General features: G+C 29.6%; 1 protein-coding gene across 1 annotated transcript in view; it reads right to left on the bottom strand.

Moving 5' to 3' along the window:
* LOC111632472 (E3 ubiquitin-protein ligase arih1-like) overlaps positions 1-16,274 on the bottom strand; it is a 118,680-nt gene that overhangs the window by 32,075 nt on the left and 70,331 nt on the right. The window contains exons 6-8 of the mRNA XM_023376889.1: positions 15,138-15,193; positions 7,055-7,121; positions 2,763-2,869 (exon numbers count right to left, since the gene is read on the bottom strand). Of these exons, the coding sequence (XP_023232657.1) occupies positions 2,763-2,869; positions 7,055-7,121; positions 15,138-15,193 (230 nt within the window). The remainder of the gene's footprint in view (positions 1-2,762; positions 2,870-7,054; positions 7,122-15,137; positions 15,194-16,274) is intronic.

Raw genomic sequence — 16,274 nt, 5'->3', positions numbered from 1 at the left:
TAATGTTAAAAAACCTACTTGTGACAACACCCTGTTTTAATGCCATATTTGAAGCACTCACAAATTTACAAAATTAAATTACAAATTTTATTTAACATAGAAGAAATTACGTGTTCAGTCCTAAGGTCAGAGTTCACTTCTTAGAATGACTGTGGGTGTACTCTCCCCTATCTGAATTCGATGGGGTGAGGTGGCTGTTTTGCCTATTTGTAGAAGAGGGTCGCCATTTTGTATTTTATTTTGACTCGGTTCTCAGTCCTCCGACTACCTACAAGTCTGGATATTTTTATACGCAAATGATTTGGGCAACTAATACTCTGTGCCAAATATCAACTCTTAGCATGTACTCCTTCATACCTCTAAGCTGGTAACATAAACCAGCAGTACAATTTTATAAACAAGACATAGTCTTGTCAGTAACATTAAGGTTAACATATATAATGTTCAAGATAAAGATCTATCTAATACATAATTTGCCAAAAATTTTTTTAATTCTTTGCAAGTTATAATTCAGAATATACTATGTAACTAAATAATGAACTGAGAACAACTTGCAAGGAGATATGCAATATATACACAATAAACAACAGTTGTTTATTCTGAGAAATGCAAACAGTATGTTATATGTAAAAATACCATATACACAGTCAGGTGCATTGTATAGCACTAAAATTGCCACTTGGCAATATTTTTATTAAAGTGGTAATAAAAACCATAGTCCATTTATTTCAACGTTTAGCATGAAACTGAATCACAAAGCACACATCAGTAAAAACAGCAGAATGTTGAGCACCTGTGTAATGGGAATCCTGTGCACTAGACCCTTAGTGATGTCATGTTGTCATGTGGAAAGTTCAAATAGGAAAGCAGGAAGTGATGTTGAGAACCAAAGGCACTTTTCAAGTAATGATGCTCACTGTTTCCAGAATGGGTGTTTTTTTTATCAACTGACAGTATTGGAAAATATTTTGGGATGACTTTTTTCATTTTTTTCAGTAAACTAAGCAAAAAAATTTTGACAAGACAGAGCATGTGAAATACTGTTTAAGTATTGTGATTAAATGTGTTATTTGAAGTTAATCATTAAAATATTATTCAAAAATAATTTCTATTTCTAAGTCACAGTTCCTATTATTCAAAAATAATCTTATTTCCAAGTTTACTTTTGCTTTCCAGATTCCAAACTGATAAGGCTATCAACACCTGCATTAATTAGTAAGTAAAACTGGAGACAATAATAATTTGAAGTACCAAAAAAATTTTAAACTGGCAAAATGGTTGCTGATTTTTTAAAATTTTACAGAGCAACCTCCACACAGTAGTATAGATAATGTAGTTTCAACACCTTATCAACCAATAATGAATTTCAAAGAATCTAAGATCATCAAGATGCTTGAGTAGGAATGAACAATGGCAGCTGTATTTAAACATATTGAAGTTATTATTTCTCATTAAATATTAATTCCAAAATGTACTTTCAACTTGAGCCCAGTGACCAGTTTTCAAACTATATATATATCAATTTTAACTTGATGCAAATAATAGTCCAAATTAAACTCACTTAGAAATTCAATAACATTTATCATATTAAATTTTTGTTACTCTAAAATTTATTAACATTTATGTAAAATAAAAATAAGTTTTAATATAATACTGTTCATTCACTGCCTAACAAGTCTCAGATATTCAGTCTTTTTTAAATTATTATAAACTAAAGGAATTTTATAATTTTATTAACACTTATTTTAGTGATATTTCTATTAACCTGTTTATATAACAGACATTAGCAAATCTGATTAAAATATCTTTGTGTAGAATTCAAATATAAAAAACAAAGCTTTCTAGCTTAAACACAGACTTATAAGTTTCAAACTGTGTTTTCCTCTCTAATAATAAGTTCTGATAAGCTGATAAGTAAAATGAAACATAATTAATATTCAGTTATCACTCTAATTAGTGAAATGAATAGGGAATTCAATTTTTGCCAATATCTGAACAATTCTAATGAATTAAATTTTTGAAAAGTTATCATGTGATGTATTCTGGAATATGAAAGGCAACTGTTTTGACAAATCAAACTCATAAAATTATCATTTCTTCAATAGCTTGATTTTAATGTTCTTAAATGAACATTACTTTAAATAAGAGAGAAAAATTTCAGTCTTTTTATTACCTATGTATAATTACATAGGTAATAAAAAGACTGAAATTTGAATTTAATCCTTTAAACTATTGATATATTATATAATAAAATTTTTCAGTAATATTTTTATTCCCTTGGCAACATTTATAATAATAATATAATAATAATAATAATAATAAGATTCATGAGAACTAATAGGTTATCTAATAATATATGAATCAACATCCAGATAGCCAAGACAGTCAGAGTCCACCTATTATTCTGAGGATGGTGGTTGAAAAACCCAGAAATTTTTCATGGGCAGTTCATCCTAAATATCAGGACCCATTCCTCACCATCCAGCCATCTTTATTGCGAGCCTGGTAAAATCCATAATGAGTATAATTAAAGAGCCCTTCTTAAATACCCTCAGGCAGAAAGAGTAAATATACAGTGTTAGAAATTTAATCCAGATTCCATTATTATTTTTTGTTATCTTCACAAAATTTTTTCTATTCCAAATATAATTATAATTAATTATAAATTTAATATATCTGAAATATTACTATTAGGTTTATATGTAAAATTTTTTAATACTTAATTTTATGTTGTTTTAAATATTAAATGAAAGTAAACTTACCAGAATGTATGTCCACAGGTACATGTAACAGGCTGTGCATCAACATATTGCACTTTTATTGTATTGTTACATTCTGGCTGTGGACACCATTGTAGTAAACGATTACACTAAAAAAATAAATAAAATTAGACGATGATATAATGATTCAGGCTGATCTAATTTATGTAATGTGCAATAGTTTTCATTATAAATCAAATTATGCATATATAAAACTTCAAATAAATAAAAAATTAATGGGCAATCTGTGGGCTCTTTACTTGTTCCTCTTGAATTTTCTTTCACCTAAATTCAATGAAACAAATCACATTCATTAACATTTCTCCCCTTTATTTTTATTAATAAGGATTAAATTTAATGAATAGAATTTTCAACGTGTAATTAATTTTATCAAAAAAACCATACAAAGTTCCTGTTGTTACATCTTTACTTATATTCAATATCTAGTAATTTCTATGTAACTGGAGTTACCATTAATTTATCTAAGAATGCCCTTAACACATTCATGGCACCAATAGATAAATGTTTAGGCAGCTGCTAGGCGTTACGAGTATGGGTGACTCGTAGTCTATTTTAATACAGAGTGGCAAGAGTCACCTGTGCTTCGTACTATTAAATTAATATACTTTATTGCACCTAATAAAATAATATTGATATATCAAGTATGATGTTTGTAGAATTATGTTATCAAAATATATGCACCGCCCCATGGAAAAACAAGCAATTATGTCTGTAGCCCTAACTAGATATGTCCATATGAGTCGCATGTGCCTCATAATGTCATAAACGTGTTAATAATGAAATTTAAGTTTACTTATATATTCACAAATATTTTGAACTTGATCTCCTTGTATGCTGTAGATTTTCTGACTTTTTTTAAATAAAAAATATTTATATCTTATAAAATTCATATTACTCTTGCCTTTATGATAAACTTAAATAAAATTACACAAAAGTTTCTATGTAAGATCTATTATCCATCAGAAACAATAAGAACTATGCCTGAGACCTACAAATAGCAAATATAGCAGAGCATTGATTATCTGAATCAATTGGGGATTGGGGTTGTTTGGAAAATCGATTTTTCGGATAAATGATTATGTACAAAAAAATATATTAACCTATCGTTGAAATTTGTTCAAATCCTGGCACATCCTTAAGTACCCTCTCATGGTTGCACCAGTGCTGCCAGCTAAAACATGCACACCAACAAAAATAATATTGGAGTAGCCCAAGACATAGCCAAAGATTGCAGTGCCACAGCACTAGCAAAAATTTAAATTTGCCGACTGAAAAACTTTCGGTTAACTGACATTTCAGTTGATTGACATTTGGATAATCAATGCTCTACTGCAGTGTTTTTCAACCTGTGGGTTACGACCCCCAAGGGGGTCGCAAAGCCTTACACGTGGGGTCGCGGGTAAAAGAATAAGACAAGTGTTTGTAGGTCTTACACTACATTAAAAAAACTACAATTTCAGCGAGAATTATGGTCCACTCCAGAAAATGATAGCGGAAAAAGTGTTGAGCTGATTTGCAAAAAGAAATAAAAAGTAGGAACATAGAAGCTGAAAATTCTGATCCTAAACAAAACAAAACAAAAAAAAAGGTCATCATCTTCCTGTGCCGAATGTTATAATTAACGGAAGTTTCATACTTTGTGTGTGTTAAGTTATTGTCAATTTTTCTGAAATTTTCACTTTAATCAACAATAATTTGTCTCAACAGAGAGAAAATTAAATACATAGTTTTTAAAATCACTGATATAGTTTTAATATGGCCCTAGGGGGGTCGCCAGAATTTTTTAACTTGTAAAGGGGTCGCGTATTCAAGAAGGTTGAAAAACACTGCTCTACTGTGTAGCAAATTGCCCTTGTGTTGCATTCTTGTATGCTATATGACACAAGAAACAAATCTTAAACATTTATAATAGTACAAACTTAAGGGATAGAATTTTAAACTCTAAATAAATAAGCTCATGAACAACTCTTGCTTTATAAGGCTTGAAATTTGATTATTTTCATATGAAATCATAAGATAATTCAGTTTATTCTACTGAACCAATTTAAAGATTTGTGGGACTTTGTATCCGAGTGTCTCAGACTTTCCTTGGATAAATTTTTCTTATTTATGCAATTTATATAATTATTTATATAAATAATTATATAAATAATATAATATAAAAATTATATTATTTATATAATTGTTTCTTATATTATACAAAGGCACTGTGGATTGTCACATATTAAAAAGTTTGCATATAAAGATTTATGTTTATAGAGATAATTTAGGATACTTTTGTATAAATCATCATTTTAATGCTTGATAACTTTTTTCGGTTAATGCATACCTAGGTAACTAAAATGACGGCGCTTCTGACTGTCCGTGCTCCTGACCGATTCCCCCTAGAGGGGAGCCACTGGCAGGCCGCCGAGTGTTTAACACCATTAGTTATTGATTCATGGTACTTTTTGAACAAAATAAAAGAAAAAAAGAAGTGTCTACTAAAAATATACTTAATCTGACCTAACCTAACCTAAGCACTGTCATTTTAGTTACCTAGGTATACATTAATCCTTTTTTCTTTATGTAACTTTCTATAAATTATGTAAATTTTCTGTTCTGTAGTGTAAGGCATTTTCAGTTATTGTAATACTTAATATATTGATAAATAATAATGTTAGCTAACAATACACTTTATAATTAGTGAAGCATAATGAGTAAGTTAAGTAACACCGATTCATGGTATTAACAACCTGACTTACAGCTTTGCAAATCTCATTTTACTTTGAATAAACTTTACAGTTAGTAAGCAACTGAAAAGTTTGCTTATAAAGGAGACTACTTAATACATGCCACTTTTGATAAAATCATCACCACTAAAAATATTTTCAAAATGACTAACAATGACACTCATTTTATCAACAATTATTGATTCTAAGGAGCTTCAGAATGTTTAGATGTTCTAATTTTGCACATCACTAAAGACACTTTTAAAACAATGAATGACATCATTTTATTGACAACTGCAATGCTAATATGCTTAAAAAAGCTTTATTATTTATTCCTAATTTAACTATTGTTTACAGGTATCATTTCCAACTGCTTGCACTCTCAACAGTTTGATACTGAAATAAAATGTGACCTGTACACTGAAGATGAACAATACGATCATGCTCTAAAAACTGATTTTGTCTGTTATGCAAGTTCTTTTACTGTGATAAGGTTCTCAATGCAAATAATTTATAAATTTCATTCTTCTGATTACTGATTTACTAAAAACTTATACATTTTAAATTTAATTCAAAAAGTTCTATGTTTTACTGTTGGGATCTTATAATTTTCCAACTGGAATCAGCAAAATAAAACTACTTATAGAATATGAAAGTGTAACTCAAAAGGATTTATGTGATGTCTGGGAAATAATATGACATCATACTTCAAAATGGTTACTGTTCAAGAGAAAGCAATGTGTAAACTTTGGTTTTTGAAACAGTTTAATCACAATGCAGCATCAACCAAATGTGATATTTCAGCAAAAACATCACCCTACCATTGTGAGCTCTTATTGTTCAAGAATTTCTTTGCATGTGTTTTCCTGAATGCTGGGTTGGACATGATAGACCAAATCTACGGCTCATATGCTCACAATATAACAGTTGATTTCTTGTGAGGCTACATAAAGGACATTGTTACAAGATCCATGTGACTTCCCTCATAATTGTTGCTTAAATACAGTCTACTACAAATGCTAAACTGATCATCACTTGGAAATCATATATACCAAAAAAAGGCATTCATGCTGAAACTGTTTCTTATTCTGCAGTATTGATTCTATAATTAACAACACTTTGAGTTATATTTTAATACTCTAAGCAATTTTAATTTGTTGTTTCTGGTTAATCACTTCAACCCCAACAATAATCTAGAATCATCCTATATTTCCAAAGCACACAGAATATTAAGAATGAATATTTTTGTAATATTTTAAACTTTACTTTTAAAGTTAATTAAAATGTATTTAACTTAACTTATTCATATTTTAATTAAAATCAAATTAACTTTATTCAAAATAAACACTTAATATTCTGAATCATTTTTTCATATGAATTTCAGTAATCATAAAGATATATATGCAAACTAAAATAAAAATTATAAAAATCCAATCATACAGTGGTAATTCCAAAATTTTAATCATATTGAATGCTAAATATTTAAAATATTAAGCATTCAATCAATTTTGAATACACAAGTTTTATCACAGACAAAAATAATTATTACAATTATGAACTTACTTCAACAAAACTATTTGTGATTAGATGCTGATATTTCAATTTAACTTTAGTATCACTTATCAACTTCCTGTAAAAATAAAATTTTAATAAATTTAATTTGAGAAATATTCAAAACAATGTATTCTCTCTTGTAATTTATATAAATAAATTACTTTTATAAAATTCTGAATTAAATATAACTTTTGAGGAAAGAAAGACCTAAATATAAAGTAATTTCCATTTAGATTTTACAGTACAGCGTCATTTATCTGAATCAATTGGGGACTGAGGTTGTTTGGATAACCGATTAGTACGAAAAAATATATTAACCTATCCCATGTTGAAATTTTTCTCCATTTCATATCACTTCGTGTTGAATTTTATCAATGTTAAGCCTAACGTATACTTTTTAAAATAATAATCGTGGCTATTATATCATTAAAATTATTTCTTTATTTTTCACAAACAAAATAAATATATTGAAAAATATAAAAACAAAAAAAAAAGATACTTTAGAAGTTGATCTAGTATCAAAAACGTTCGATTCAGCACAACACACAGTCTTCAGAAAAACACCACACAAAAGTGTCAGTGTTGCCAGCTAAAACACACACACCAACAAAAAAAATATTGAAGTAGCCTAAGATATAGCCAAAGATTGCAGCGCCACAGCACTAACGAAAATTTAAATTTGCTGACTGGAATGCTTTTGGTTAACCAACGATTCGGATAACCTGCTTTCGGATAAATGATACTCTACTGTATATTAATTGTTAAATCTATTTCATATCAAAGCTCATATTTTATTAATAATTGAAATATCAATAAAATGTAAATAAAAACACTTTTAGAAAATTTTAAAAAGCAGAAAAATTATCATTTAATATAAATTTTCTAATTAAATATGTTAGTCTATGTCAAACAGTGAAGAATAATACTAAAAAATACAAAGTAATTATTTTGTACTCATTGTAGAAATTACTACTTAAAATATTAAAAATTAGAGATGGCAAGTATAACTTTTTCAAATTTGAATACAGTGGAACCCTGGTTAACGACAAAATCAGTTAACAAACTTTTATTTTGCAAAAATTTTGTCTCAGATAACGAACTTAACGGCTTTTTGTGTCAAATTTGTAAGCTTGCTTTCACGAAACTTTCTGAACCACTTACGTCACATGGAATCATCAATGGCTCCCTCACCATACACAGAACATATCTTTTTTTTTGTGTCTGCGAAGCATTCTTGCCTTTTCGGAAATAAAAAAGCATAATATGTCAAAAATGCTCCTTATTTTCTGCCATTTGTAATGCTTAACAAAATTTTAAAAACACAACTAAGTAACACAACTTTATTCTCAAATACTAGCTAAGATCCCTTTTGTCAAACAACATAAAAATTTTACACATGTGAAAGAAATAACACTTCAGTGTTGTGTTTTTAGCCAGATGGTGCTAAAAACAGGACGAAATTTTGCATCAACACAATAGTTTCCAGCCGTTCTGGAACCTCACAAATTTCAGTTGCTCTTAGGCGAGTGCGAGGTAAGCATTGCTTTTTCAAGTGTGATAAACTTCATTTTTTAGTTTTGTTATTTATACTGTATATTTAATCAATATGGCACCAAAGAAAGAGAAAAGTGACAGTGGAAATAGAAAACATTTTAGTGTAGCATTAAAGAAAGAAATTATTGCAAAATATGAGAATGGCATTCGTGTTTCTGACATCGCTAGAGAATATAATGTGGCAAAATCGACTATCTCTACAATTATTAAAAACAAAAATGCATTTGAGGCTGCCGAAGTGGCTAAAGGAGTGAATGTGATATCGAAACAAAGATCTAAAGTTTTAGATGAAGTTGAAAAACTGTTGCTAATATGGATCAATGAAAAACAACTTGCTGGAGACAGTGTTAGTGAAGCTATAATTTATGAAAAGGCTAAAAATTTATACAATGACTTGTTGACCCAGACACCCAGTACAAGTGCAGACAGGCAGGACTTTAAAGCGAGCCAAGAGTGGTTTGATAGGTTTCGTCAATGAACTGGCATTCACAGTGTCATAAGACACGGGAAGGCTTCAAGTTCAGATGAAAAAGCAGCAAAAGCATTTTGTAGATGAATTCGCAGAGTTTGTAAAAAGTGAAGGCTATGTCTGGAATCAAGTGTTTAATTGTGATGAGACCGGTCTTTTTTAGAAAAGAATGCCTAGACGAACGTACATAACCCAAGAAGAGAAAGCACTTCCCGGGCACAAACCCATGAAGGACAGACTCACTCTTTTATTTTGCGCTAATGCAAGTGGTGACCTCAAAATCAAGCCACTTTTAGTCTACAATGCTGAAAATCTCTGTGCCTTTAAGAGCAAAAATGTGACAAAGTCCAAACTGCCTGTACAATGGAAGGCAAATAGTAAGGTATGGGTAACTCAAACTTTATTCATGGATTGGCTCACAGATGTGTTTGCTCCTACTGTTAAAAATTATCTTCAGGAAATGGATCTTCCTCTTAGATGTCTTCTCTTAATGGATAATGTTCCAGCACATCCACCAAATTTGGAGGACTTGGATAGTGAACACGACTTCATCAAGGTCAAATTCATTCCACCCAACACAACTCCATTACTACAACCAATGGATCAGCAAGTGATTTCCAATTTTAAAAAGCTGTATACCAAGGTACTGTTTACCACGTGTTTTCAGGTTACCAATGATACCGACTTAACTCTTAGAGCTTTTTGGAAGGAGCATTTTAACATCCTGCATTGTATCAACCTTATTAACAAAGCCTGGAGTGAGGTCTCTCACCGCACTTTTCAATCGGCCTGGAGGATTCTTTGGCCAACTTGTGTCCCATAGCAAACTTTCAGGAATTTGAAGAGAGTTCTCCTGATGAAGTGCATGAAATCATGTCCATTGGCAAAAGTTTGAGAGTAGAGGTAGATGATGCAGATGTGGAGGAGTTGCTGAAAGACCATCAAAATGAACTAACTACAGAAGAGCTGGTTGCCATGCAGGAAGAACAGATGAAAGTCTTACAAGAAGAGCATTCGTCAGAGGAAGAGGCTAGGGAAGAAATCACCAGTGCTGAGTTCAAGGAAATTTGCAGAAAATGGCATCATGTGCAGGAATTTATCGAGAAGCACCATCCTAACAAAGTTGTGGCTAATAGGGTCATTAATTTAATGAACGACACTGTGCTAGCACATTTTAGAAGACTTTTGATTAAGAGAGTAAGACAATCAACTTTAAACCACTTTCTTGTTCCTTATCAAAAGAGACCTTGACTCGAAGAAACTCCCGATGCAGTGCTACCTGATATTTTTATGGAGGGGGATTCCTCTTCCAAGCATTAAGCTCCGTAGAAATAAAGGTATGTACAGTGCTACTTTATTAAATAAAGATTACATATTTGTTGCTGTAATGATAGATACTATGTTTTCTTATATTTTCATCAAAGAAAACCCATTTTACAAATAAAATTACAAAAATACTGACATCTAAAACTAATTAATTGTATTTGCATTAATTTCTATGGGAAAAATTGCTTTGGTTAACGAATGGACTCGTGGAACAGATTATGTTCATTAATTAGGGTTCCACCGTATTAACCAGATCTTGAATATTCAAATATCTCAAATACTTAAATTATTAATAGTTAGTAAACTTGACTATCTTATATAACTTGTTTTATTTATTTCAGTATATTAATANTTTTGTAAATTTAAGAGTGCTTCAAATATGACGTTAAAACAGGGTTTTATGTCGTTACAAGTGGGTTTTTTAACATTATCTAGTATACTAAAATCGTGGGACCGATAAAAATTTGACGTTATATTAGGGTTGTCGTTACATCCAATGTCGTTATAATCGGGTTAAACTGTACATCATTTAACTTTGAATCTTAATCTGAATTATTTTATTGGGATTTGGATTATAAATGCATTCTGTCACTTCTTTCTTAATTTGTAAATCAACTGATCTTGGCACAAATTTCCTATTCCAAATTTCAATTGTCTAGAACCACAGCAACTCAAGTAACTATACAGCATTTCACATATTTTTATTATTCTCTCTCTAATATTAGGGAGACCAGAAAGTAATGTCATTTTTTTTCATTAAATTCAAACAAATAAATTTTTTATTTGTTTTTATTTTTAATCAATGATGTAATCACCCTTGTTATCAACATTTTGCCATCTAGTGTGCAAATTTTCAATGCCGAATAGATAAAAATCAATTGGTTTTTGAGCAAAATATCTGGAGATGGCATTTTGGATATCATCCAAATTTCAAATTTTTGTCACATAGAAAGTGTTGTAGTGATCAGAATAAATGGAAATCTGATAGTGCAATGTCAAGCGAGTATGGTGGGTGAGGCAGTATCTCCCACCCCAATTCATTAATTTTTTCCAGGGTTCATCTTGCATAGTCAGTCTTGCATTATTGTGTTGCAGAATAACGCCTTTTCTGTTGACAATTGCTGGACACTTTTCAATTAAAGATTGATTTACTCGATCCAATTGTTCACAGTAAAAATCTGCATTTACAGTCTGCCCAGGTTTCAGCACTTCAAAATGAACAATTCCATGAATACTCCACCAAACACACAAAAGCACTTTTTTGTGATGTAAACCTGGCTTAGCAGTACTTTGTGGCAATTCTTTCAGAGAGAGCCACTGCCTTTTGCATTTTAGATTATCATAGAGGACCCATTTTTCATCTCCAGTGATCAAAAAAACACTTTTGTATTGTGTTGTTGAAGTAATATGTTGCATGTGGTGGATAGGTTAGCTTTGTTTTCTTTGAACATATTATGTAGGACCCAAACACCTGCTCTGCATACTTTACCAACCTGCTGCAAATATTCTTGGATGATCGACCAGGGTTGGTTACGAGTGTTTGACAGTTCCTCGATTGTCTGACATGGATTTGCTTCCACTTCCGTCCTTAACATGTCATTGTCTAAAGTTGTTTGTCTTCCTAATCAATTTGAAGTCAAAAAGATCAAAATTACTGGATCTGAACTTAGAAAACCACCTTTGGCATTTACGAATGTCTAATGCACTTGGATAAACATCACACACATTTTTTATAGCAACTGTTGCATTACTACCCTTATGAAACTCAAAAAGCATACAATGCCAGTTATGTACCTCTTCTGGTTTTTGACTGGCCATTTCACCCAAAACTGCAAAAATAAATTTAAGATTTAATTATTTATAAGTAAACAAGTCACTTTAACCGTAAAATGTCTTTGGCATGGCTTTGAAGTACACAATGAACTGATAAATGATAAACAAATAATGACATGTGCAGAAATGGCATTACTTTCTGGTCCCCCTAATACAAATGCATTTTGAATCACACTGTCTTAGTGATTCCTCTCCAGTATTACATCTAAAAATAATGTAATACTTTTAAAAAATAAAATAAATAAATACAATTAAGATTATTACAAAGTAAAAACATTATTGCCTGCAATTACTTGTGTAATGGAAGCCTGAATTGTGTTTATTTTATTTTTTTAAAAGTATTGTATTATTTTTAGATGTAATACTGAAGAGGAATCACTAAGACAGTGTGATTCGAAATGCATTTACATTATAGAGAGAATAATAAAAATGTATCAAATGCTAGTATAGTTACTTGATTGCTGCAGTTCTAGACAACTGAAATTTGGAATAGAAAATCTGTAACAAGATAATTTGGTTTACGAATTAAGAAAAAAGCAACAGAATCTGAAGTTGAAATGTACAGTTATCTTAGGAAACATTTAGGAATTAAAACTTAATACCTTCTACACACATGACCAAAAGTTAAGAATGAACTCAACTGCTAGCAGCAATAGCTAGAAAAGTTCACCAACCATTCAGTGGCTCAGTAAATTTCAAAACAATGCTTATCTCCATACTGACAGGTTTCTCTGCCTGAGTACTGATAAGCACTTTCCACCCATTCTCCACCTATGTCCAACTGCTATATGTATCTTTTTCACCAAAGACTTACTTTTATTGCTTTGATTCATAAAATCCTACAAGCTTTAGTGTATTACCCTGTATTAGACATTGAGTAATATAGTTCTTATCATATTTGTCTGCATTCACCTACAGTTTTCTCTATTTATGTACAAACATTGTTCATCCTTAACTTTTAAACATGTGTGTAATTATTTTAGTAGTTGTTTTTAATTTTCAAAACTTAACTTTTATATATTCTTATATAACTTGTTTTATTTATTTCAGTATATTAATAAATTAACAAAGTAAAAACAATTTACTGAAATTTAAGAAATGAAATTTTAAAAACTTTTTATTTTGACTTTGAGTTTTAAAGCATTGAAAAATCCAGAACAAAACAAAGTTAGGGGAAGCCAATTCAAAAATCTGTATACTAGTGTGATCAAAAAGTATCAGGAATGGAGCACAAGGGCAGCACTATCATCATTTTTTCATCGTTTGGTAAGACTTTCATCAACATCTAGCAGCAATCTGTATGTCATTGTCTGTTTTTGTTTTGTAATTCATTCTCCTTGATAGAAATATGGTTTGAATCCAACTAGAAAAAAAATCAAGGATGTCAAATAAAGCATATTTTATATGCATTTATGATTTTTGCTGCATATTTTGCAGATATGAAGATGCAGATAGAACTAAATAAGTGCTTTATATTTATAAACTTTATAGCTTGTTTGCATGATTTCAAGTGCTATGTTTTTTCCTGCTATCTGTGCAGTGAATCTATTTTGCACATGTACAATTTTACATGAGAATTTCACTCTGCCATCCAATTACAGACAAGTTTACAAAATTCAAATGTCACGGTTTAAAAGAGTGCAAGTTAAATGTTCAAATACATTTAAACCATTTAACTTCAACTCTTAATTTCCTATAAACAAATACTTTTTATATTGCCATGGAAATCTCTCATCTCTCAAAACCATTTGAATTAATTGGATTAAAATTATTGTAAATTGTTATATTAATTAATTTAATAATCAATATAACAATTTAAATCTTTCAAAAAATAGCATAAATATAATGTTTAATTAAATATAAAGAAAATCTCTTGTGAGTATCATACTCAAACTTCTGCACATTGAACATGTGTGGAAAACATTGTTATATTCATTTCCGTTCAATCAACAATATGGGTAAAACAGAAAAAACTTTGTTAGCAATTCAGCATTAGATAAGTACAGGAGCTTATAAAACACACAGAAAAATTCTTTATTGTAAGATAAGCAAACAAAATGTTTCAAGTGTCTCAGTACATTGAAACATCTTTACATCAGCATAACATGAAACATGCCAAAAAAGTCATTGATCACAGAAAATTCTAGTTGCACTGAAGCTAACTTTGGTAGCATTCGTGATATCAGTTGGGAACAAAACATTAATCTATCAACTTCAACACTAAATCTATAATTAGTTAATAACTTAAAAAGAGCTCTTACTCAACTTTCATTATTTGTACAGGGCTGCAAACAAAAATCTACAACTACTTAACCTCAAGCATTTTGTAAACAAGTGTATATGCATAGAAATAAATTCAATAATGATTGTTTAAATAACATAGAAAGTTATAAACTTTTACTCATAATTGACTTGACTGCACATCTCCTATATGAAACATTATTCTAATATGTATTTTATGACAATACTTTTCAAATACCTTGTGTTGCCTATTATTGCATATTTATTATCCTCCCACCTAAAAAAATGTGACAATAGATGTAAGATTTGCTTGCAGACAGAAATAAAGTACATATGCATTTCAACATATAAATTTTAGTATTCTGTATATTACTAGCACTTTTAATATGCAAAATGCTTAAGGCAAATATTCAAGGCATTTTAACATGTCTACAACAGTGCATATATTGCAGTTTTAAATGCATATAAATCCAGCCTTAAACATCACAAAAATTTATCGATATACAGTAATTTGAAAGTACATTTTAAACAAAAAGTTTGTATGAAGTAGAATATGTTATTTTAAAAGTACATTTGTAACTATAAATGCATTAAAATTTAAAATTAAGAAATATTGAATGAAGATAACATATTTAAGTATATTTATAATGAATAAAACTATTAACCTACATGACAGTTTCATCATCTACAAGGATATTACATTCATGAGCTGCACAAGATATTGTCTGAAAAATAAATGGATATATCAGAAACAATTTAAAAATTTATTAATTATTAAATAAAAATATATTTAAGTTTCTCATGCTATGAAAATATTCTTAACATACAATTATAAATAATTTCATAAATTCATTTAGTAAAAATTTAAAATTGATGAAATAATTCTGGTATAATATGATTTACAGTATTTTTAAGCTCTTAGGAGATACAGACTAAAAGTTTCATAATTAGTCAAAAAATTCCACAAAATATAAATAGAAAAAAAATCCAAACTATTCCATTAAAGCATTTTAATGTTTTTTCCAATTGTTATTGTTATAGAAAGTTACTTTCTAACTTGATTAACTCTTAAATATTTGTTGATAATAAAAGGAAAAGTATTTATTTAACTTCAAGGAACTACTGGGAAAAATTATGTTTTCATTATCTAACTAGAATTAGCGTAACAATCTATATAAATAAAAATGTAAATGTTCATTTGTTCAAAATCTTAAATCTCCTAAAGTTCTTAACCAATTGCTTTGAAATTTTGACACAACATTGCATTCGAATACATGTGTGTTTTTACATTATATAGATGTCAAAATTCCCCCCACAGGAGAGAGGGACAAGATTAAGGCTGACCGTGAAGAACTCTGCTTCTATTATACTATTTTAGATGTGGTTTTTTGTGTTTTTGATTACGTTTTAATAAGATACGTCAAGAGAATGTATACCAAAAAGGAATTTTTCGAAATTCCCTCTTGCGAGGAGTGTTGTACATTTATAATAGATACATTTTGAACCACAGCAATGCATGACCAGGTATAGCTAGTCTATAATAGAATCTGTGATACATTCTGTAGAATTTGTTCTTCCATAAAATTTGTAATAATCTATAATTGTTTTTACGATCTGTAATAAAATAATTTTAAAATTGAATACAATTAAGTTAATCAGGTATTTTAAAATTGTAGTTTAATTTCCTCGTTTAATTATATACATTACAAAGAATCAGAACCATTCTATTAAAATATTATTTACCTAAATATATTGACTATTTACTGATGCACAAATATACATATAATATAAAAAATGATAAGGCTA

The sequence above is a fragment of the Centruroides sculpturatus genome, unplaced genomic scaffold (genome assembly GCF_000671375.1).
Source record: "Centruroides sculpturatus isolate CEXI.00-Female unplaced genomic scaffold, Cexi_2.0 scaffold661, whole genome shotgun sequence".
Taxonomy (NCBI): domain Eukaryota; kingdom Metazoa; phylum Arthropoda; class Arachnida; order Scorpiones; family Buthidae; genus Centruroides; species Centruroides sculpturatus.
This window is presented reverse-complemented; position numbering and strand designations above follow the sequence as displayed.